A 22,701-nucleotide genomic window follows, 5' to 3' on the forward strand; every position below is an offset into this window, starting at 1 on the left:
CGTAATTATGCAGAAACCCATGTGTCTCTACGTGAAAATTGAGAATTGGGTAAGACAAAAAAGAAAGGTGCATGAAACAACACTCTTGAGAGAGAGAGAGGGTGAAAGGTAGAAAACCTGCAGTGCCCTAAGGTTACATTTTTAAATTAACTAAAACACTATTATTATATGATGTGACAAAATAAAGGAATGTAATTGGTTATGTATGGAAAGTCTTTTTACAATTTTACCCTAAATAATGATGTATGGGCATTAATCTCATTAATAAAACACCTGATAAAACAAAGTCAAATTGAAAAATTACATAACATGAGAAGATTTTCTTTCGTTATCGATTGGGCCTTGTTCAGGTCCAGTTGAGACCCGGTAGAAAACGAAGCGGATCCGAACTCAATGAGGAAAACCGAAGCAAATATCTGTATATCACATTGAAACAGAACTCTAGAAGCAACTTGGAAGAAAGGGATCGCCGGCGGCACCCTCCGAAGACGGAGATACACCCACTCACAACCACTTTCCCGGAAAATAACCACCGACCACAATTTCTTGGAATTTATTTTGCGGTGAATTCACTTTCTGCCTTTAATTTTTTCATCCCCTCGCGTGCGGATTTTGTTTTCCCCTTCCGCCGATAGGGTTTTGATGATTTTAATTTTGTTGATTTGGAAGGATGTGGAAACTTAAAATGCGACTGCTTTTTGATTTTTTTTAAATTGTTGATGCTGACCTACGACCTGCAGTTTTGGTGCCTTTGTTGTTCGGATTTTCAGGTGAGGGAGCTCGTCTCGTGTGTCGTTTAGGGCTAGAAATGGGGTTTAAGTGGGTGCACTGATGTCATTGTTCTTGCTTGAGATTCGTCAACTTGCAGAAATCGAGGCAATGGTATTTGACTCTCTCTCTCTCTAGCTTTTTCCTTTGTGGATGGTGAATACATATTTAATTAGTTTAATTTTAATGTCGGTGGTGCAAAGGATCTAAAATTTGTGCTCATTTAAGAATTTTAGAACTCTTGATGCTTTGTTCTATATTCCATTACCATGTGACTTGTAAAGAATCTCGTAATGATGGTTCAGATTTGTTATATTTTGTGGATTAGTTTTTCCTACATTTTCACAAGCACCTCATATAAATAGAAGGAGTGCTTCGTTTTATACTGAACAACTAATGGTTTGGATTTGGATTCTGTGGGAGGAGATTAATTTAGCAAGCAAGCAAGGTCTTTGTTTTCTCATTTATTTCGGTTTTACACAACAAATGAATAGACAACAAAGGAATAGAGGGAAATATGTGATGCATATGAAGTCAATTTTAGTCTTATTTCTGGAAGTATTACTTTTTATGGGACTGATTGTGGACAATGTTTTACATACTGCATGGAAGTGATTAAAGTGAACTAACTCCGATATATGTCATGACAAATGATTTTTTATCCTTGTAATTTATTGTGTGAAGGCTGCATCTAAGAAACTGATAACAAGAGAAGAGTGGGAGAAGAAGCTTAGTGATGTGAAGATTAGAAAAGAAGACATGAATAAATTGGTAATGAATTTCCTTGTCACCGAAGGCTATGTTGAAGCTGCTGAGAAATTTCGAATGGAGTCTGGAACTGAACGCATCCTTTTTATTAATTTATTTATTTATTTATTTATTTTTGGGTCTATGAGTGCAAGAGATTGTATTCTTTATCCAGCTATGATTTTCCTTATTGATCTACAGCAGACATAGATCTTGCAACAATAACAGATCGCATGGCTGTTAAGAAAGCAGTACAAAGTGGTAATGTTGAGGATGCAATTGAAAAAGTGAATGACTTAAATCCGGAGGTAGGCTTCCTTTTATTTATTTATTTTGTGATGTGATAACTTCCCATTTCTATGCATATTTATTTTTAGTGTACAATAACACGTAATGCATGCATTATTCAATTTCTTACCTGCTGGATAGCTAAACACGCACTTCCCTATGGGATAAATATGTGGTAGTGATATTGCAATGTAGTCCACATGTTAACAATGCCAATGACAGGGATTGTTTGTCTTATATACAGTGCTTGTATTTTGCTTTATTTTTTTTAAAACAAGGCCTGCAGGGAGGTATGCAGAATTTAAATAGAATATGACCTAGCCTCTTTCAGTTGGTTACCATCCCATCTCCTACCCAACTATCCTAACTTGCTTAATACTACATGCTAAAAATTGCACAATTTGCAACTTGCAATTTGCCAAGCTAGCTATTTTTATCTTGTGGTAAGTTGCATATGACTCTGAATCACGTGATACATGAATGAATTGTGCAATCCAACCAATTCTGCATCACCAGTACTAATCACATGATTCAGTGATACTTCCCCCCATCTTCTACTTTTTTTCCACCAATTCTCATCAAAGAAATTCACATTGTTTCCCAATAATTGTTAGTATGCACTTTATTTGACTGTTTCCTTATTCTGTTTTCATTTTTCTAATATAGAGGTTTTAGCTTCACAGTTCACATCTTCAGTTATGACTTATGACATGATTTTGTTTCTTTATTCTGTTTGGCCTAAAAGGCTTTTTGACTGGCTTAAAGCATAGCCTTTTTAATTAAATAGGCTTTTAATGAAAGCCTTTGTTTGACTTGACACCTAAGCATAATATTAACATGTGCTAGGTCAGAGGTTCCTGATGAGAAGCTTGGCCTATTCTCACTCCTAAGCACTAATTCACTGTGCATCATTACATATTCTTGTTTCTTACGTCGCTTCTACATTTTTTTCAATATTTTATTTCAAAGGTTAGTTTGGTATCTTAATTTTTTGCGTGTACATTTATTTCTTGCAGATTAATGCCTCTTTTATACCCACTACTTTTTTTTGTGTCATTCTTCTTAAAACTAGTCTGGCATCCAATCAAATACATAACAATTTTGTACACCTCAGAGCTATCACTTGTTATTGTCTTATCCATTTTGTTTTGAAATACTGTCTGCAGATACTGGACACAAATCCCCAATTATTTTTCCATCTTCAACAGCAACGATTGATAGAACTCATCCGGAATGGAAAAGTAGAAGAAGCTCTAGAGTTTGCCCAAGAGGAGCTTGCACCAAGGGGAGAGGAAAATGTAAATCTAATCAAATGAATTTTCTTATCTCTATCTTTTCATGTAAAATCTTGGAAAGAATGTAAATTAGTATTCTGAATTTTGGGTTGTGTGCAATTTGCTCTCTGACATAAAAATGTATATTTCATTCCCAAGCCATTTTTATAATGTGTGGAAAATAATCCTTTCGTAGCTAGTTAATTTGCTATCAATAAGACAATTCCTTGCTATGGGGTATCGGAAGGGTTGTTTTGTATATTTAAAAAAGCTAGGAAGTGAAATACACCTTTGAAAACATCAAGGACTAAATTGCATACGACCCAAATTTGAAGTCCAGGGTATTAAATTGCATTTTTCCATAAAATCTTTGTTAGGATTCTGGCCTTTACATTAATGGGTTATTTGTTTGTATTGTCAATTTACTTTAATTGCTTGTAGTTAAGAAAAATCCAATATGGGAAAGTAAATTGTTATTGTGGAAAATTTGTATGTAACTGTTTCAGAGACTTGGGGCTAATACTTGCCTGTTGGATTTCAGCAAAGTTTTTTGGAAGAGTTGGAGAGGACTGTTGCACTTCTTGCCTTTGAAGATGTTTCTAACTGTCCTGTTGGAGAGCTGCTTGACATATCACAGCGTTTAAAGACAGCAAGTGAGGTGAATGCAGCCATACTTACTAGCCAGAGCCATGAAAAAGGTTTGTGCTTGCTGCAGAAGTCTGTTTCTACGCATATATAACTTGGGGGGTTTTAAATCTAGTTTGGCACTCAATTTTCACACGAATGTGTTATTTTTATGCATTTCTATAAGTTTTTCTTGATTGTGATTGAGATATAGGTTTTATTGAAACAGCAAGTGTAAAATCTGGGAACATAATAGAAGCTTTTGCCAAATTGGCACCTGAATCACTGTTCAGTCTGTTCTGTTAGAGTAAATCAACTGACTTCTGATGATTTGTTTTATGCTTCAATGATGGATTCAAACTTCTAGAGCTTGGAAGTGAATAACAATCTGAATTATATGCCTGCTTTCACAAAAGTCCAAGAGAATATTGAGAGGACTGACTGTTCATCTACTGGGATAAATCATTTTGTGGCTTGTTGGTTTCCTTTACATGCCATTGGCTATGCCAAAATCATGTTTACACGGATTTTATTTCTTCCCTCTACACACCTCATGGAAAGATATAGCTTGGTTTTACAGGAATTATTTGTGGAGTTCAACTTCTGCATTTGAAATGTGATTGGAATCCACATAATGTGAACGCCAATAGGAGAATTTTTTTTTTATTTTTTTTTTGTCTTGTTTATTTTTTCTTAAAATTTCTAAACATCAAATTAATTGAAAAATTATATATATCATTATGGATTATGAAGTGCATAATGTTGATGACAATGTTGGGGGTGAAAAATTGAATTCATATGCATGTCTGCATAGAATGATAATTGGTGTTAAAATTTTCTTTTATCCGTTATAATTGTTGCCAACTGGGCTTTCTCCTTGCACTAGTTTGTATTATGTTCCAGTGTTCCATTAAGATGATTTGCTGTATCTAAAATGTTAAAAAACTACAAGTATGCTCGGTTTTATTTTCACCATTTGAAAAATTTGCTAATGGGCTCCAGAATTTGGTAACCTTGATCAATTTTTTTGGCAGACCCAAAACTTCCAAGCCTGTTGAAGATGCTGCTATGCGCCCAAAACCAGCTGGATGAGAAAGCTGCTTATCCTCGTGTCAATGATCTATCCACCGCTACATTAGAAGATCCTGCTGTTTGAATACTTGTAACGTTTTAATTTCAGTTCGGGGATTTTAGGTGCTAGATGAAGATATTGCAGTGATTAGCATTAAAAATTGTGTATGTACTTTAATCGAAAGATATTTGTTGAAATTGATATCCATTTCCTCGTAGATAGCTCTTCCGTTGGTTTTATACTCATGTACAAAAAGATTTGTGAATACAGTCACCAATTCTTTTCTTAGACCGCTTGTTAAGGTATTCTGTTGCATATTAAGGTTTACTATGCCATGATGATGGTATAAGTTAGCCCTAGTCTGACGACCCTATCATTATTTTCGATTGCCACGAACCGTTTCAACAATATTCACTTTGCTGCTCTGCTTCATTAATGAGAAACACTATTCTCTGGCAAAAGATGAAAACGCGTGACTGCTATGTGCAGAGAGCAATTTAACGTTGCTTCTTGAATAAGACTGCAACTTGTTTGGGATAAAATGTTTGATTAAAATCAAATTTTAAAATGTAAAAACGTAATTTTATTTTGTAATTTTCATTCTAAAATTTAAAGATTATGGTAACTGAGAAATCTCCTATTTGAAGTGCTTAAACTGGTTTAAATTTCTCTACATACCATATTAGTTATCTAAAACTAATGCAATTGTTGGTAGTAACATAATTGGTTGTCACTGCCACCATCATCACTATAATAACAAGACCACTTTCATTGTCCCTATGACCACCACTATTATTAGTTTGACCACCACTATTATTAGTTGCTACCACTATCATGATTAGTATCACAACTACAAAATCAATACTATTGTAGTTACTAATATTGTTGTTATCGTGACTTAGATCATTAGCCACTACCTCTCTATTTGCTCTCATCATCAGACGAACTTGAATTAAGAAGTTGAAGTAGTATGTGTGGTTGAAATTTAATACTTAGTATTAGTATTAAAATTTGAGAACTGAATTAAAAAGGACTTAGCCGACAGATACTGTTTAGTCTCTTGTCGTGTTGTAGCTTTTAATTTTGGGTCAAGACACAATTAGCGAAGAATGTAGACTAACGAGTGTTGTAGCTTAGAACAGAAGTTAAGAATATATAAGGTGCTATACACTAACACAAGGGAAGAGAACAAATTCCATGAAAAATCCTGCAATACTTTTCTTATCTACGAAACCATAAACATTAAAAAGAAAAAGAAAAAAAAAAAAGAAACTTAAGTAGTACTAAACAGCAAAGATGACAAAATTTAATGAAGAAGCAGAACTTCAGTTGGTTTTGATCCAAAGCACATAAACCAAGGTGTTGTTGTGAATGTCGGTAAGCTCCATGAGTCGTGCATCACCAATGAATTTCTTGGCCGCGCAACAACCATCATCGAAGTTGAGTGCATAACTCGAAGGATCGTATTGAAATTTGAGTCTCTGCTTGCCCCCATTCTTGAATGCCCTCTTCAATGCAGCACGCACCCTCCAAAACAAGCTCCTACAACGCTTCTTGCCATAAGTATTCACCCATTCCAAGCGCTCCAACAAACCCATCTTCCACAAAACAGAGAATTTTCTCCAAGATAAGAACAAGAAGAAGGTTGTAATGGTGGATATATTTAGAGTAGAAATGAGAGAGAAAGAGCAATGCTGGTTGTGTATGTGTGTGTGTGTGTGTGTGTAGGGGTTGAGAAAGGTAAAAGGGGTTATATGGTGAATTGGTGATGGAGAAGAAGAAACACTGAAATGGAAAGGGTAAATATTTGGGGTCTTTGAAAGAAGGTGCGCGTGCACAGTTATCTATAGGAGTGAGAGAATAGGGGTTACGTTGGGATGCTGAAATTCCATCTTCTATAGATTACACATTACAGAATGATGTTGGTATGTGGGGTTGCAATGGGCAGAGAGCCTCAAAGTCTAACAAGCAGGCTTCTTTGTCTATCACGATTCAGAATGTTGTTGTGACAGTGTAACGAATTTTAGTATAATCTAATCTATTCAATTCAATGCCCCCCATCTCTCTCTCCTCCATTTTTTTCTTAACTAAAAACCCTTCTTTTTCCTCACTCTACGGAACTGCATTATCTTCTTTCATTTCGATATTAACCTTCAAAATCTGAATTGCCCCGAAAATTCCGAACAACAATTTTGTTTATTCTCTTACGTCTATTATAAGTATCACTTCTTTTTTTTGTACGATTAATATTCTTGCAAAGCCCTCAACCTCTAAACCATGTGGATTCTGGGCAAAACAAAATTTATTCCCATAAAAACCTGTTAAGGCCACGAGATATTACCTGAATTGTGGGTTCCAGTTAATTAGAGTAAATTACGAATTTAAGATTGTAAAACTTAATTAAAGAAAAACACAGTGAAAACAAAAAACGTAAATTAGTAATTCGTAATAATTAAAATTGAAGGTCCATAAATAAATTGAAAAGGAAAATATTTTTTTGACCCCCAAACCGTACATTAAATTGCATAACTGCCCCCTAGCAGCCAGGTCCACCAAAATAATGCAAGTCAGTTTAATTAACACCACATCTAGGTTGTGTGGCAATGGTTGGTAAGTAATTGTATGGTTTTCCCTTTTATTTATTAATATTTTTCACTTAATTTTATTCGCACATCTATTTTTTATTTAAATAGTTATATAGTTTTTCATAATAAAAAAAATCACCTTGTGTGCTAACCATTAATTAACGAAAATTCAGTCTAGTAAAGATTAGTTTTTCTATGACAAAAAAAAACTATGATGTTAGCTGTGAAAGGAGACATGCATATTTGATATTTTATAAACTATAAAATAATTTTCTTAGACTTAATATGTAATTTTTTTATTAATTATTTTTAGACTAAAAATACTTCAAATTAAAAAAATATATAATATATTAACAAACAATTAAATGAAAAATAAATATTAATAATAAGAATAATTTAAATATATATATATATATATATATATAAATTTAAGATAAATTTATCGTCAATCAAGAAAAATAATTCCCTCCTTAATCTATATTTGGTCAAAATGCAAAATTTTAGATTCAAAACGGTTAGACCAATAAGGAAACCAAAATATATAACTAAGACCAATGAATCACTATCACATTTACCATACTTTAATTCGTTATAATTTGGAAACCCTCGATGATAGTCAATTTCCCGTAGCAACAGCAACACCAGTCAAAGCAAGCAGGTTCCATTGCACGGGTTTTTCTTCTCTACGAACTACTAGAGAAATAACGGACCAGTAATAAAAGAAAGGGACATGGCAAGTGTGCAATGAAACTCCATGGTGATCAATCAAATCAAAGTTGCCTTTTTAGCTCCAAACTGCTTTGTCTCCCGTACAAGCCAAACCAGAAACCATGTGCCTTTCTCTGATTACCTTCTGCCACCAGTCTGATTCTCTCACTTTTTGTCTTCTTCTCTAAAGTCTTTTTTGACTTTTGCTTTTTACACACCACACAAACATATCCTGATTTAAATTCTCTCTTGTCTCATTCTGCAGCTCTTATCCTCCTGTCCCTGCTATCTTGTTCTCACTGCCTACTGCCCCCCACTGCATGCTGCCTTATGTTATGGTGGGATACCCTTTTGATGACTTGTCATTCTTCCCTCTTGGTACCCTATGCAAAGTCCTTTTCTCTCATTATACGTTGTTATTTGTTAGTAACCCAACCCAAATGTGTGAAATTTATACTATTATGTTTAATATATATCATATACATTGTATTTTTGTTATAATTTTTCATACAGAAAGATTTTTTATTGGATAAAATTATAAAATGGATATATTATTTATTATTCAATTGAATTTCATAAAACTTGGTGATTATGTAAAACATTTTATTGTCCACATGTTATGTTATGGTCCTTCAAATGTGTCCCCACATTTTTGTACCCTTTTGTCTATGATCACAGGCTGCAAACAGAGAAGTAGTGTTAATATTCACATTGAATCCACATGCAGGACCAATTAGTTACGTTCATAAAATAAGGGAAGCACTCACAACTGTCAACTCTCTCTAGCTAATTCATTAACCTTCCCATCCCTATCAGCCTTAGCTGGACTTCTATGTTAGGCGTGATTCCCCAGTTCCCTCTTGGTGATCATGTGCCCACTCACAAATCACAATCCTTGCAACTGAAAAACCAAACCCACACATAACCGGTTTAATTTCTTATGCATGTCCCATTAAAATGTTATTCCCGTTTATGGCCATTAGTTTTGCAATCTTTGACTAGGCAACAAAGTTTTTTCTGTCACTATGTCTTTGTCGCCCTTTGTTGCTTTGAATGATTCTTCATTCTTGACTGCATTCAGAACAAGCAATTAGTCGTCATCGTGCAATTTGGGAGCAAGTTCCCAAAAATCGAACAAACGAGGGGTTTCCTCCGTATGATATTTACCATACAGTGTAGGTATTGTTGCTTTCCCTATTGCCTCTTTTGGTCAAATAGTTAATTTCAGAGTGCAGCTACAACTAGTTACAATCACTACTCTTTCTCTGTCATTACAGTCGTCCAAATGATGCCACCAATAATGGGCCCTGGGATTGAAAATTGAGTACAAGTAAAACCCAATAAGCCTTTATGAATACCCAAATTAACAGAACCGGCAAATGTGAAACACAGAACATGTTATACTTTGAGTAGCAAAAAAGTAAAAAAAAAAAAAAACAAAATGAACTTTGTCATGCACATTGCACGGTTACAAATGTCAAGGGGCGAGTCATGCGTGCAATTACACATATTGGAGTATACTATAGTGCTAGTAATTGCCTCATGGGCAATCTATATTCTCAAAGTTGCATGCTCTATTTTGTTTAGTTTACTAATCACATGCCATGACTCTTTGTTTGTTGTCGCTGACATTAAAAAAATCTCAGTCATGGTACACCAAATCTTCAAAGGTAAAAAAGCAGATAAAGAGGCGAGATTGCAAAAGCATGCAGTATTATTAAACCAAAGCATATACATCATAGAAAAAACAAAGTGCCATTTTTTGATAAGCACACCTATGCCGATAGCCGAACTAGTGTTTGCTTAATGTGAAAAGAAAAAAAGAGAAGCATCACAGATCCCACACTTCATGTATCATACAGTGATACACTAGTATCTCATTTGGATTTGCTTCCAAGCTACAATCTTTTTAGATGCTTTCCCAGCGTGTTTCTCTTGGATTTATCTCTCTCTTTTGTTTTTTTGTGTTTGTCACATTGCCTACAAGGTACTTTTATTTTTTAGTATTTCTCTAACCCTCCTCCTTTCTCCCTTTTGGTTGAACCAAGAGGCTATTATTTCAGTACCTCATTACTTTTTCCCCCTCAATAAATGGCAACTTTAGACTTAAAAAGCAGAGTCTAATCTTACGCTACAAGTCATTCTTAAATTTGGTATGCTCATGCCATCATCATTTCAATAATTCACATTCCTCATAAGAGATACCCCAGCACTGTTGGAAAAATCAAATTGATATTCTAGTTTGTAAAATAAACATAGTGTGTAATTGAAAATGTTGCTACCAAAAGAGAGAACAAATCCCATCCAAACAAGTCCTAGCCTAAAAATACACGCCACAAAGAGATTAATTAAATAAAAAATTTGTTCAAATCCTGTTTACTACCTAGACCTTGGAAAATCCGGAAAATAATAATCTTTGTCCCATTTGCTAAACAAAATAAGACATGACCATGTACAATAACCACCAAATGTTTCATCTCTTATCACAAGAAGAAAATTCATTGATTTCAGCGCCACGTGTTCTTCCTAGTCGATGCTCACGATCCAACTTTTGGTTTTCTCCGTCATTTTTCCTCTATATCTCTCCCCCACCTTTATACTATTACATTTCCCACTTGCCATTGACACACAAAACTTAGGAATTAATACTCAGTGAAAATATCACTAGTACTGGGCTACTAGCACACTCTCCCAAAAACTCCAATGGGTTCGCTCCCTTCTCCACCAAGACCAACAGCTCCACCATCCCCAGAAAATCTTCTTTCCAATCATGTAGTGGTTGCTGTGTTTTGTCCTAGAGAACCAACCCCAGGTGTCAGTCTCCCAAATTCAATTGAGCTATATTACCCATCCATGAACACATGGACCTATGTAGGCACAATTCCTGGCCTAATTGATGACCAAATCTTAAAGGGTTTTGCCATAGTCTCCCTAGGGGACTTTATTTACATAATTGGTGGCCAAATTTGTCACAAAGAAATGGTTCATGTATCTGATGAATGTGCTGACTACGTTGATGAGGGTATCAAAGTTGTGGCAACAGTTCTCCGTTACAACATTAGAACCAACCAATGGTTCAATTGTGCACCACTAGGTGTGGCACGGTATGATTTTGCTTGCACAGTTTGTGACAACAAAATCTACGTGGCAGGGGGGAAGTCCACGCTGTCATGTGCCGGGCCAGCACGGGGGATCTCATCGGCTGAGGTGTACGACCCCGAAAATGACAAGTGGATCCCTTTGCCTAATTTGCATATTTTAAGGTACAAATGTATAGGTGTGACGTGGCAAGGGAAAGTTTACATAGTTGGGGGGTTTGCTGAGAGAGAAGACTCGGATAAGACAATGCCAAGCATAGTGGAACGTAGTTCAGCAGAGGTGTATGACACGCAAGCAGGGAAGTGGGACATGATAGCGGGGATGTGGCAATTGGATGTGCCACCTAATCAGATAGTGGCAGTGAATGGTACACTTTTGAGTTCAGGGGATTGCCTGAATGCATGGAAGGGACACATTGAGGCCTATGATGGAAAACTTTGGAATGAAGTTGATGGATCGCACAAGAGAAACCTGTCCACATTAGAGGACAACTATGAGAATTGGCCTCCGAATGATCAAAGACTGTACCTAACTATGGCACCAATTGGGACTCGTTTGTTTTTCTTGGCAGGTTACAGGATAGGTGGGGAACTACCAAGAACTATGTCTGTTGTGCACATGTTTGACACTTCAGCCACCAGGGATGCTTGGAGGAGCTTTGAACCAATGGAATTGGAGGGTGAGAAAGAGCTTTGTGGCCATTGCTGTGTTGTGCAACTCTCTTAAATTGAGAGTTCAAAAAAAAAAAAAAAAACAATATGTAGAATGGTTTAAGTTTAATTTATAGCTATATGTTATTATCAATGCATAACTTTTTTTTTGGCTAGATCACTATATATGCATTTGAAAGACAGCTCTGTCTTTGGTTGAATTGTTTGCTACAGATCAAATCCTCATGACAATTCCAACCCAGTTAACAAATAAAAGGAAAATGGCTTAAGATGCAGTTTTAATCTTTTTAATTTCATGTTTGAGCAATTTTACTTTCATAAAATGCCTACCTCACTATGCTTCCAACAGGGCTATCTCTAAAGGAGATATATTTGAGAAAGAAAAAAAAAATTGACTTCGGTAACTTGAGTTCCTTAAGCAGGCAATGCTAATTATCATTTGTAATAACTATCCACGTGATTTACGTTAGCTCCGTCACTATCAATCTGCTTTGCGGAAAGTTTTGGGAGAAAGGATTGTTTGGCCCAAATTAGCAACAAACAGGTGTTCCAAAGTACAAACCATGATACCATTTATTAAGGCATATATCAAATTAAACACGTACTACTATCTTCAATAGCATAAAGCTACGGGGGTGGGGATATATAAGAGTATCCATCCAAAAGTAAAATAACTAAAAACTTAAATTTTATATCTATAAAAAAATATTTGTTATTATTGTTTTATAAAATAAAAAAGTATCATATATTGTCCTTTGACAATAAATCTAACTAGGGATGCTAAAAAAATACCTATAACTATAGTTAGTTATATAAAAGTAGATATCAAAACTATAACCAATTTTATAGTTATTATGTATTTCAAAATAAATAATTTTTATTTAAAAAATAGTTATAATTATAAAACTATACCTAGTTTTATAGAAATTGATATTTCAAATAACATATTTTAATCATCCATAGTCAGTTTTGTAATTGATTTTAGACCTTGCTATATAATTGATTGTATAACTAATTTATTCATACTCATATTTTAAAAACAACAACGGATTATATCAAATTATACTCATATTTTAAAAATTAGTTATAGTTATAATACTCACTTATAATCTAGTCATTTATTCAGTATGATTATAGTTATATAAATACCTAAATTACAAGCACCCATAAGTCTATATATGTCGACAAAAAAAAAATATACTATATAACTATCATATTTAAAGTAAAATATTTTCCTTAAATTTTGTTTTCGATTTCACCAGTTAGACAGATCTACATATGATATTTAATTATTTTCATTACAATAAATTCATTTATAAGCATCAGAAAACTATCATAACACATTAATGGCAATCATTAATGTTCTTCACTGATTATCTATTTAGGGATCAAAATCTTCTACAATTAACTTTTAACTTTATAAATCTTAATCACTGTTCTTGTCGATATGATATTTCCGTTGTCGGCTTGCGAGTTTCTAGTTTATATTTTCTGCTGCTTTTCTGGATATCTATTATTCTTATGTGTATGCGTAAACATGTTTATAATTATTTTTATGGCCCAAAAGCCCAAGGTGAAAGAAAAGAAATCGAAGCTACCCCACTTAGCGGAGCGCAAGTAGCATTGGTTTGCTTTATTGAGCTCACTACAATCATAATCACTATATAAACATTGTTTAAGGTGTGGTTCATGTGAATATAAAGTGTTGCTTATTAAACATGGGTGTCACTGTTTACTGCTCCACTAAAGCATTGCCAAAAGTGCAAAGGATACAATTAATTTAATTTAACCTAAAGCATTCCCCAAACAAAACAATAATGGGCAGCCCTTTGAAAGGACAAGCCCAGAATCTGGTTCATGGATCAAGATATTGGGCCGGCAACACCCACCCTAAAAGCCTGAACATCAAACTAGTATAGAAAGCCCAAGCCCAATTGAAAGGGTTCCCAGTCCTTTATGGAGTGGTCAACGCAGCACTCAAAAGTTTTGACCAGAGCAGCTTGAAAAGAAGAGAAAGTTAGAAAGAAAAGGGTCCATCGGACTCAGTCTCTCTCTGCATGACATGACTGTTGGTTACGCACGTGTCAGCTGAAGCATGCACGCGTGAAGGGTTCACATCACAGTACACAATGATTTTCTTTTTCTGGTACAACAGCACTGCCTTGACGAACACGATTTGCTTCTTTAGCCATTGATCTTGGAGACAATCAGAGGGCCACATGTCGGGTTTTTGGGCCTCGGAAAGGTCGACATACATAATAGTTCAGATTCTTGTGTATCACACAAAAAAGAAAGCTAATTAATTTATACATTTTTTAGGTAAAATCATGCAAATCGTAACGAATTCTGTGACTTTTATTCTCTATTTAATTTAAATAGACATGCATAAAATTTATTTAATGATACAAATATATAATTTCACGTAAAAGTACAATATTAGTGCCCTAAAATGACCGATCGTTCAGGTGGAGCCTGAAAAAGGAGACAATGCATATATATTATTGGATGTGTGCATGTGCTTTGTATTTTGTTTTCTTCATCTGCCAAACCCCTATGTATGCATTTGCATTATCTAGCTCCACCTGAAGGCTTAAGTATGCACGAACACGTACATGATCACCATGATTGGATTCGTTTTCTTTTAGAAAGGTCCCTTGGGTGTTGACTAATCCTGTCATTTATGATTGATCGTGTGGTCTTTTAGTATTTTTCTTATGGGTATAAATATGTTTTTCATCCATCATAATACTTTTTTAACTGTGTTTAATAATTCAAAATCAATTATTTGATTAGTTTAATTACTTCATCAGCAATCAGCATAGCCGGCCATTCTGCCAAAAAGAACAAAGCTTATGAAATGGATCCTGGGGTAGCCGATGAAGGAAATTCTCCAGCAGCAGTCTATATTGCTGTTAGTCTGAGTCTTTGACTATAAAATAATTTATATGAACTAATGTTAGTTATGCCTTCTTTTTGCTACAGAATCTTCTCAAAATTTAATTTATCTCTGAAAGTTGCTGCCATGCTCATGTGGTCCCTTTTCTAACCATTTGCAATTAATGCAAACTTATCAGCTTATTTCTTTTTTGACAGTATCTTATTTGTAACCAATAACTTTTGCTTTATATATATATATATATATATATTATGGATACAAGTATTTTAATTTTAAAATAAGTACAAAAGTGATGTATTTTAAAATTTAATTAAATAAAAATATTTTTTAATTTATAATTGTATACTTATTATAATTTTAAAAAAAATAAAAATTTATGTGAATAGTATTAGAACTAAATAAGTTAATCACATTTGATCTAAAATATAATAACTAAAGTATATTATTTGATCGAAAAATAATATTAAATAAATCACATTTGATCGAAAATATAATAACTAAAAATATATTTTATATATTAAAATATACGCTTTTATTCTTTTGACAAACTCAAGTATATAATTCCGTTTCCTTTATAAATTTCTCTCTAAATTTTTTTAATTAGTTCTTGTTAAAAAAAAAGAGAGGTTAAAATACCTTTGTGTTCTTTGTCTTTTTCTTGTTTTAATTCAGTTTTTTTACTTATTCTTTTCCCCTCTGGTCCCTTAACATTCTCTATTAGACAAAATGGGTCATACTATCAATTTGTCTAACAATTTAATGTACTAAACTAACAAAATGACTAACTTAATTTAACAAAAATACTTCAAAGTATTAAAATGAAAATTTTAAACTTAAAACATCAAACTGAAACTAAAACAATAAAATGACTGACCAAAAGAATATTTTATATTTTTTTAAAGGGTAAAAAAAAAAAGTCTGATCTCTTTCTTCTTTATCTTTCCAAACAAATAGAGTTTTTTTTATATTTTTATCTTATTTCTTCTTCTTTCGTTTTATATTTTTCTTCTTCTTTAATTTCACATAAATTAAAAAATTAAATACAGGTCTCACAAACTAAAATGATTCAACACAATTGATAAATAATTAAATCTTTTAAACATGCTAGCAAAAGTTTGACCAAGTATAAAGAAGATTTTATTGAAAAGAACAAAACCTACTTCATTAATTTTTACATCTTAAAAGATTAATCTCAAGACTTCCAAACTCCAACTTCAAGGATACCTTACTTTCAAAGAAAAAAACAAATACAAGCCTTACAGACAGCTTCATAATTCTGAATTTCTTTTTGCGATGGAGAAGAAAACAGGAAGTGTTTTCTCTCTCCAATATTTAAACTCTGCTAAAATCAGTACTCACTTGAACGTTAGAATATTGCAAGTATATAGCACCCTCAGTCACCTTCAAAACTCAAAATCATCTTGAGATCATTTTGAAGCTTTGCCCGACATATGTTTGTGGATGTACGTTCGTAGTTTGACTATAACACTTTATAATCCCAAAGCCTTCTTTTATTTATTAAAACAATAATTAAATAAAAACATTTGTGGAGGATCTTATGGTTGGGAACTCAAAGATATCTCTTTTAGTGATGAATGAAAGATGTAAGTGATATTATGTGTTGGAGGATATGATTGAGAAATTAGTCACAAAGTTTTATTAAAGTATGTCGAATTCTGATTAGACGCAAAGTTTGCATGATTGAAATTTAAAACCTTTTTTTTTCGATGTGAAAATTTAAAACCCCGAATGGAAGCATTTTTCATGGAAAAAATTTCAGTCATCTCCCGCTTGCAATTTCAATCATATATAAAAGGATTAGGATTAGAATGAGAAATATTATTTTACAGTAATGAAGAGGGGAAAGGTCTAGAATCATGATCAAAAGTAAAAATTCTCATGTCGATGACAAAAAACCAAATGAATAAATAAACAAGATTTCAATTTCCTTTATACTTTTTTTTTTACATATTTTCACTTATCTCTTTATTAATTCTTCTGGCCTCTTCTCTAATTATCTTTAGCCAAATACTTTTAATTTGTATTTTATTTTTCATCTATTACTACTCATTCATTCTATTTTCACCTATCTTATTTTTAGCGTCTACCAAACAACAACCCATTAAAAAAAACAATAAGCAAAGTCATTTTTTTAAAAACAAAAAAATGGTGTAAAAGCTAAAGACCAACTTCAAAGGGTAAAAGAGCTTTTTATCATTTTATCCAGACAGAAAAACAAAAGACAGGGTCCTAAATCCAAATTCCAAAGTTTCTCCTTTTTTCACCCCCCACATGCTTGCTATAGTTGCTTGAAGTCCCAAATTAACAGTGCTGTTGAGAAGTATAAAGCCAAACCTGAACTTGTAGTAAGCGTGCTCTTTCGTGGTTGTGCCACCTCTATAATTCTCTTCCACTGTCTTGTGTTCTCCTGCAAGCCTGCAACCACAAAAACCAAATAGTTTTTTTGGTCAAACTCAAAGCTTTTAACTTAACAGAAGCAAGAATGGTAAAACGGAGTTAAGCAAGACAAAGGAAGAAAGAATGGTGAGAGAGCATAACATTAACAGTGGATGGCCACCAATAGGGGCCCCACTACTGAACGTGCAGAGAGATGAGTATGATCAGCATTGGAGCAGCTTCGATAGCTCTGTGAATGCTGTTTCTTTTGGCTTTGTTGCCACTGCCATTCTTGTTTCCATGTTCTTAGTCATGGCTATCTTTGAGAGGTTTCTCAAACCTACCTCGCCGCCCATTTTGCCGTCCGGCGGCAGGAACCGTCGCCGGAGCTCTCAGATGGACTTCAATGGGAAGCTTGGACACCCTTCACCGAAAGTGAGTGTTCAAAATCTCATCTTTTCTTGGGTTTGCTTTGTTAGTATTCACTTTTTATTGCAGATTCATGACAATGTGAAAGCCTTTTTTTTTGCTTTTGGCTTGGTTCTTCAAGTTTCCTGTTGTTAATGGTGGAGACACAGTGCCTTCCTTGTTTAGTGTCACTGTTTCTTGTTTTTCTCCTCTTTTTTTTGTTCAAGTTTAACCTCAACCAAACAGAATGAGCTAAAAAAATGCATTATTTTTTCTCTTTCTTCTTCCACTTCTGGATGCATTTAATTTGGGTCGTTATTTTGGTTTTTGGATGAGTGATGATTACTTATCTGACATAAAGCTTTTATTTTACCTAATTTTTTGGTTGTTTCTAGGTTGCTTTTTTACTTGCATCTTTTGATGTTGAATATCGCTCCCATAATTTGCCTTTGCTTCCCATATTAGAATGTTGGATTTTTTTCCTCTATTGAATTCTTCTGCTGTCCAAATAATCAATTCAAGATGTATCTGTTCTGTCCTTCATCATCTCTTCCAATGTTATCCTTCTTCAGAATTATACATTCATGATCTCTTACTGCGACCTTCTCTGCATTTTCTTGTTCCATTGGCTCTCATATTCTCCTCAAACACTATGGTCTTCCTAAAGATTTTCCTGTTGGCCTAAGACTAAAAGGGTGTTCCTCTTCCATCCTTAAATAAATAGACCAAACTTTCACATGCTTATGTTTTTCTTCAGTTTTATGAAGAGATACGTACACTAGTAGTTTACTGTGTTTTAGCCTTTTAGCTCCTCTTCGTGACTTATCCTCATATTGTCTTTAAAACAAAAGGGTTAAATCTTGTCAAATCTGAATTTAGTATCTGACAAAACATTTTCTTTTCTTTTCTTTTTTTGTTATTTGAACTTAAGAACTCTACGATAACCCCACCAAATTTTTCATTCATTCTCCTTGCATTTACACGTTCAGTCAAATACCTTAATTATATATGAGTGGATTGTGTTGTCTTCTGCTTTTTATAAGGACATGGTTCTCTGTAGAAGTTTTCTGTTAAATCATTGATCCCTAGCCACGAGTCTTTGGACTTATTTATCCATCTTGGTGTGGGAGTAGAGACCCACATTGTTGTCCTTGACACTCAACTGCACCATCACCTCCAATTTTTAATGATGCCGTACATGGCCAGTGTTTGTGGTCTGCGACACACGGTCAACACAAGTTAATCTTATATTTATGGTCTTCTTATATTTGTCATTGATTGTCTGTCCTACTAGCTACTATAATTCAGAAGTTAATCACACATCCTTTCTTAGCCATTGGCCATTAACTTTTTTTAAATATTGTAGATTTAGCTTTCATATGATGAGCTACTACCATGCAACAATTGTGTTGTCTACTCTGTGCCATTACTTTGGAGAAACACTCCAGGTCCACCTACTTATCTAACCTCGCTGTTTTGTTGGAGGGCACCAACTTGATTGGGACATTGCCTGTAGAGTTGTTTCTCTCAACTTTAACAAAATTATTAATATGTGATTCCCTAGTATACTTGCTAATGCAAGTTTTGAACGCTAAAGTCCACAAAAGATTTAAAATTTTAATACTTCATTTGTTTGGCATTTGGATTACATTGGGAATTTGATTGTGGTGTTAATGGAATATAGAATATGGTAATTTAGAGAACATGCTTCTGCACTTAGGCACAAGTCAGGGGTTCTTTTTATTGTTTATGCTAATGATGCCACTCAGGCACTCAAAGATCACGTGAGTAAGATTTTTCTTATTAATAAAGTTATATGATATAAAAGTCACTTTAATATTATACTAACAGGTCATGCCCTGAGGGAAAAATAGTTTAAAATATTGATTTTGATTCTTGAATAACTAGTTGTAATACTAAGTCATTCAACATCTGCCTGTGACTAGGAGTATTTGCCTTTGTTAATATCTTGAGGAGGTAGTGATTTGAAGCTCACTAACTTCAATAAGTCGTAAAGATTTCAGTGATAACTATAAATTAGGAAAGCTCTCAACATGTTCTAAATATGCAAACAGAGACTTTTTTAATCTCCTTTTATTTATTACTGTACTATTTTTTTTGGATCCATAATCTATGTGTTAATATCTACATCACTATATTTTTTAGATCCGTTGTCTCTGTGTTATTATCTAGGTGGACATGTTTAATCTACTCTATTTAATATTGTGTGTTAAAAGTCAAATATATGATACGGTGTTGGATGATGTTGGTGCCTTATATAAATCGTCCAGATTGAATGGAAAGGGAAACAGAAGTGTCGGGTTTGATAAATGTGTTGTTTATATTTTATTTAATTTTATAAATAAGTGAGATCCACCTAGAGAATATTCCGTGTACATTGTGAATCATAATATTTTTTTAACTTTAATTTCTTTGATGATTGATGGGATGCATATCACTAGCTATGGCCTTGGTTTGTAAGTTTAGTATTAGATGCAAATAATTTAGCAGCACAGTTCTGCTTAATCATTGTTTCTTTAAATGGTTTAGTTTAGGGGACTCATTAGTGCTTTAGCTTTACAATTTAAAAAAAGAAAAGAAAAATAAGTACTATTTTTAATTTATTGCAAATGAAATAATTTAATTTGCTTTTCCATCCTGTGAGGTTGTCTTGCACTGTCTGAAATGTTCTTATCAAATGGCTTTCTTATCCTCACTATCGTAATACTGTCTCAGAGAACCAATCTCATTAAATCTTGCTGATAATCCGTGATAAGGAATTATTTCCTTTCTCCTTGCTGACATTTTTCTGTTTTCCTTTTTACTTGCCGGGTTCTCTTGAAAAGTCTTAATGAATTTGCTTATTGTGTTGGAATTAAACTAGGAAATAGGAACAGTAATGCATTAAATTGCTTGACCATAAAAGAAGTCATGTGGTTATCAACAAGACATTTAATGCTATTGCCTTGAATTTGTGATGTGACGTTGAAAGTAATGGCTTTAGGAACTTTGAGTAAATACAAAAGCATTTGTTGCTTTCCTCCGAAGTTTGCAGTGGACAATGATTTGTCAAGTCCTTTGTAGTTTGATTTATGGTCCACACTTAGTGTAAAGTAAGTCTCCCATTCCAACTATGCTGGATATCAGAGAATTTGTTTCACCTATTGTAGAAGATAGTAGGAATTTTTTTTAGTTGTACATTTAAAGCCAGAAAGTTTTTGTTATAAACTTTTAAACCAATAATGTTCTAGTTTTAATTTCATGTTGATGATTCATGGATTAATTGAATTCACCAGATTGTCTAATTTGTACAGATGAGTTTGTATGCCAGCTGGGTTTCAGTTTTAATGCCTGGAGATGCGACTCCTTCTTTCATTGCTCACCCTGTGCCTGCACCATGTTGCCCTGAACGAATTTCATGGCCTTCACATCAACATAGCACATTACCATATTCCACTTACAACACCATGCCTAGTATCAACCACGTATAAGAAGAGAATTCAATATAACATGGTTCTGCAATCTGCATGTTGCATCAAGGAGTCAAATGAATTTTATGTGAAGAGTAGAATCTTATGTAGGAGCTGCTCTCTTTATTAGTTTATAGTATACCATGTACATAGGATTTAGTTTAGTGCAAATTGGGTTTGATAATGAGATCCATCTCTGTCCAAATGTTTCTTCCGTGTAATTGAAGCTTTGGGATTTCCCATAGTGTAAATCAGTGGTTCTGAATTGCATGGAATGTTGTGCACCAAACCAAGCCATCAAAGCCTCTTTTATGTTGCACACAAACAACGACCGTTCTCGATATACCATGATAAAAACGCACGCCTAAACTCAAAATAATGTTGGCACACTGATAATGACACGTGAGTAATCTTTACCATCATGATTTTGTTTGGTCTTTGGACCTAAATTGATATGGAATTCTCGGGTATGTAGCTATAATTATGTTGCCGATATTCTTGGATCTATGGTAGCAATGGATTTTAATCAGAAGGTAATGCTGCAAAATATCACTACGTAAAAACTCTAGACATTAACTTAATCAAAACCAAGATATCTAGGAGTCTGTGTATAAGAATACTATTAGGAGATGTCAGTTTTTTAAATAGACTTTAATACTTAAATGAATTAGTCTTTAATTCTCATGAATATATTGGTTTTGAAAGAAAAACTAATTGAAATTATTTCATTTATTTCTGTTATTCTCTAATGCATGCCACCACTAATCAGCTATGCGATGCAACTTTGTTTCTTAAAGGTAAACGTTTCCCATTGTAATTTTGGCACCCCTTTAACAGCATTTTTATCCTTGTCATGGACCCTGACCCTGATCAAGAGAGAAAGCTTTGAAATGCTCCCACCTTTCTTTAAATAGATTTTGTACCTGATTCGCTTCCTGATGATTTGTTTTGGATGTGAAGTATATTTGCCCTCATAATTCAAACATTCATTCATTTATGCATGTGCAACTATTCGTCAGAGTACAAGATAGGGATTCGGCTACATTATCATGGGCTTTGAATCGTGTTGCAGAGCCCGGAACCACACACAATTGCGATTGTCTGGAGAATATAAAAAATTGGAGAAATAAGTATTTGGTGTGTTATATTTCCAAATGTGTTATATATTTACATTTATTTATGCTGGGCAGATATAAGATTGGTTTGATAATAAGAGAGTGAGGGAAGTGAGAGAGATTGGTCGTGGGCTTGAATCAAATAAAAAAAAAATACTTTGATTACCCTCTTCTCGCATCTCTCTCGTGCCACATAATGTGAGGCTGTATTGGATTCGATCACAGGGCGATTTCAAATATCATTGCACTTTATTAGGCTGTGTTTGTTTCAAAGGAGTAAAATAATATACCACATAAACTTTGTACTATATGTGATCCACACCTCCTAATACTTTAATTCAACAAAATGTCTTCTATTTCTCTCCTCTGAATCAGACGTCCACAAGCTGTTTGACTGATTGGACTTTAGATGGGGCTTCTCAGAAACATAGCATCCAATTCCAACCCATTTACGTCTGTTAGGCCTATGGGGATACTTTTTCAATTGGGCCAGCCTGGAAGGTTTTATTTGGACCTAGCAAAATAAACTTCCACTTGCAACTTCTACAGAAATAATTTAGGGTTATTTTTTATTATAAA

General features: G+C 33.9%; 3 protein-coding genes across 5 annotated transcripts; all 3 read left to right on the plus strand.

Annotated features, from left to right (window-relative positions):
- The first annotated feature begins 268 nt into the window (after positions 1-268).
- LOC100820568 (protein GID8 homolog) lies at positions 269-5,061 on the plus strand. Of its 3 annotated transcripts, none has more exons than XM_003543026.5 (7): positions 269-563; positions 741-882; positions 1,453-1,612; positions 1,717-1,823; positions 2,970-3,101; positions 3,619-3,775; positions 4,736-5,061. In XM_003543026.5, the coding sequence occupies exons 2-7, from the start codon at positions 832-834 to the stop codon at positions 4,855-4,857; spliced, it is 729 nt and encodes a 242-aa protein (XP_003543074.1). In that variant the 5' UTR covers positions 269-563; positions 741-831; the 3' UTR covers positions 4,858-5,061. The 3 variants fall into 3 exon arrangements, with proteins under 3 accessions (XP_003543074.1, XP_014621304.1, XP_006594609.1); XM_006594546.3 differs by having other exon boundaries at positions 300-563; positions 771-882; XM_014765818.2 differs by having other exon boundaries at positions 296-882.
- A 5,631-nt stretch (positions 5,062-10,692) lies between these two features.
- LOC100775668 (kelch repeat-containing protein) lies at positions 10,693-11,992 on the plus strand. The gene has a single exon (NM_001317707.2). The coding sequence runs from the start codon at positions 10,770-10,772 to the stop codon at positions 11,889-11,891; it is 1,122 nt and encodes a 373-aa protein (NP_001304636.2). The 5' UTR covers positions 10,693-10,769; the 3' UTR covers positions 11,892-11,992.
- A 5,070-nt stretch (positions 11,993-17,062) lies between these two features.
- LOC100527043 (uncharacterized) lies at positions 17,063-21,291 on the plus strand. Its single transcript, NM_001250850.2, has 2 exons — positions 17,063-17,564; positions 20,852-21,291. The coding sequence occupies exons 1-2, from the start codon at positions 17,274-17,276 to the stop codon at positions 21,026-21,028; spliced, it is 468 nt and encodes a 155-aa protein (NP_001237779.1). The 5' UTR covers positions 17,063-17,273; the 3' UTR covers positions 21,029-21,291.
- The last annotated feature ends 1,410 nt before the right edge of the window (positions 21,292-22,701 follow it).

The sequence above is a fragment of the Glycine max genome, chromosome 13 (assembly GCF_000004515.6).
Source record: "Glycine max cultivar Williams 82 chromosome 13, Glycine_max_v4.0, whole genome shotgun sequence".
Lineage (NCBI taxonomy): Eukaryota > Viridiplantae > Streptophyta > Magnoliopsida > Fabales > Fabaceae > Glycine > Glycine max.

What these genes read in the sequence shown, in the direction of transcription:
- LOC100820568 (XM_003543026.5), top strand. Translation starts at nt 832, where the DNA reads ATGTCATTGTTCTTGCTTGAGATTCGTCAACTTGCAGAAATCGAGGCA. An exon ending in TTGCAGAAATCGAGGCAATG is followed by an intron (nt 883 to 1,452) that starts GTATTTGACTCT and finishes TATTGTGTGAAG; the next exon opens with GCTGCATCTAAGAAACTGAT. An exon ending in TGAATGACTTAAATCCGGAG is followed by an intron (nt 1,824 to 2,969) that starts GTAGGCTTCCTT and finishes TACTGTCTGCAG; the next exon opens with ATACTGGACACAAATCCCCA.
- LOC100775668 (NM_001317707.2), top strand. Translation starts at nt 10,770, where the DNA reads ATGGGTTCGCTCCCTTCTCCACCAAGACCAACAGCTCCACCATCCCCA.
- LOC100527043 (NM_001250850.2), top strand. Translation starts at nt 17,274, where the DNA reads ATGGTGAGAGAGCATAACATTAACAGTGGATGGCCACCAATAGGGGCC. An exon ending in TTGGACACCCTTCACCGAAA is followed by an intron (nt 17,565 to 20,851) that starts GTGAGTGTTCAA and finishes TAATTTGTACAG; the next exon opens with ATGAGTTTGTATGCCAGCTG.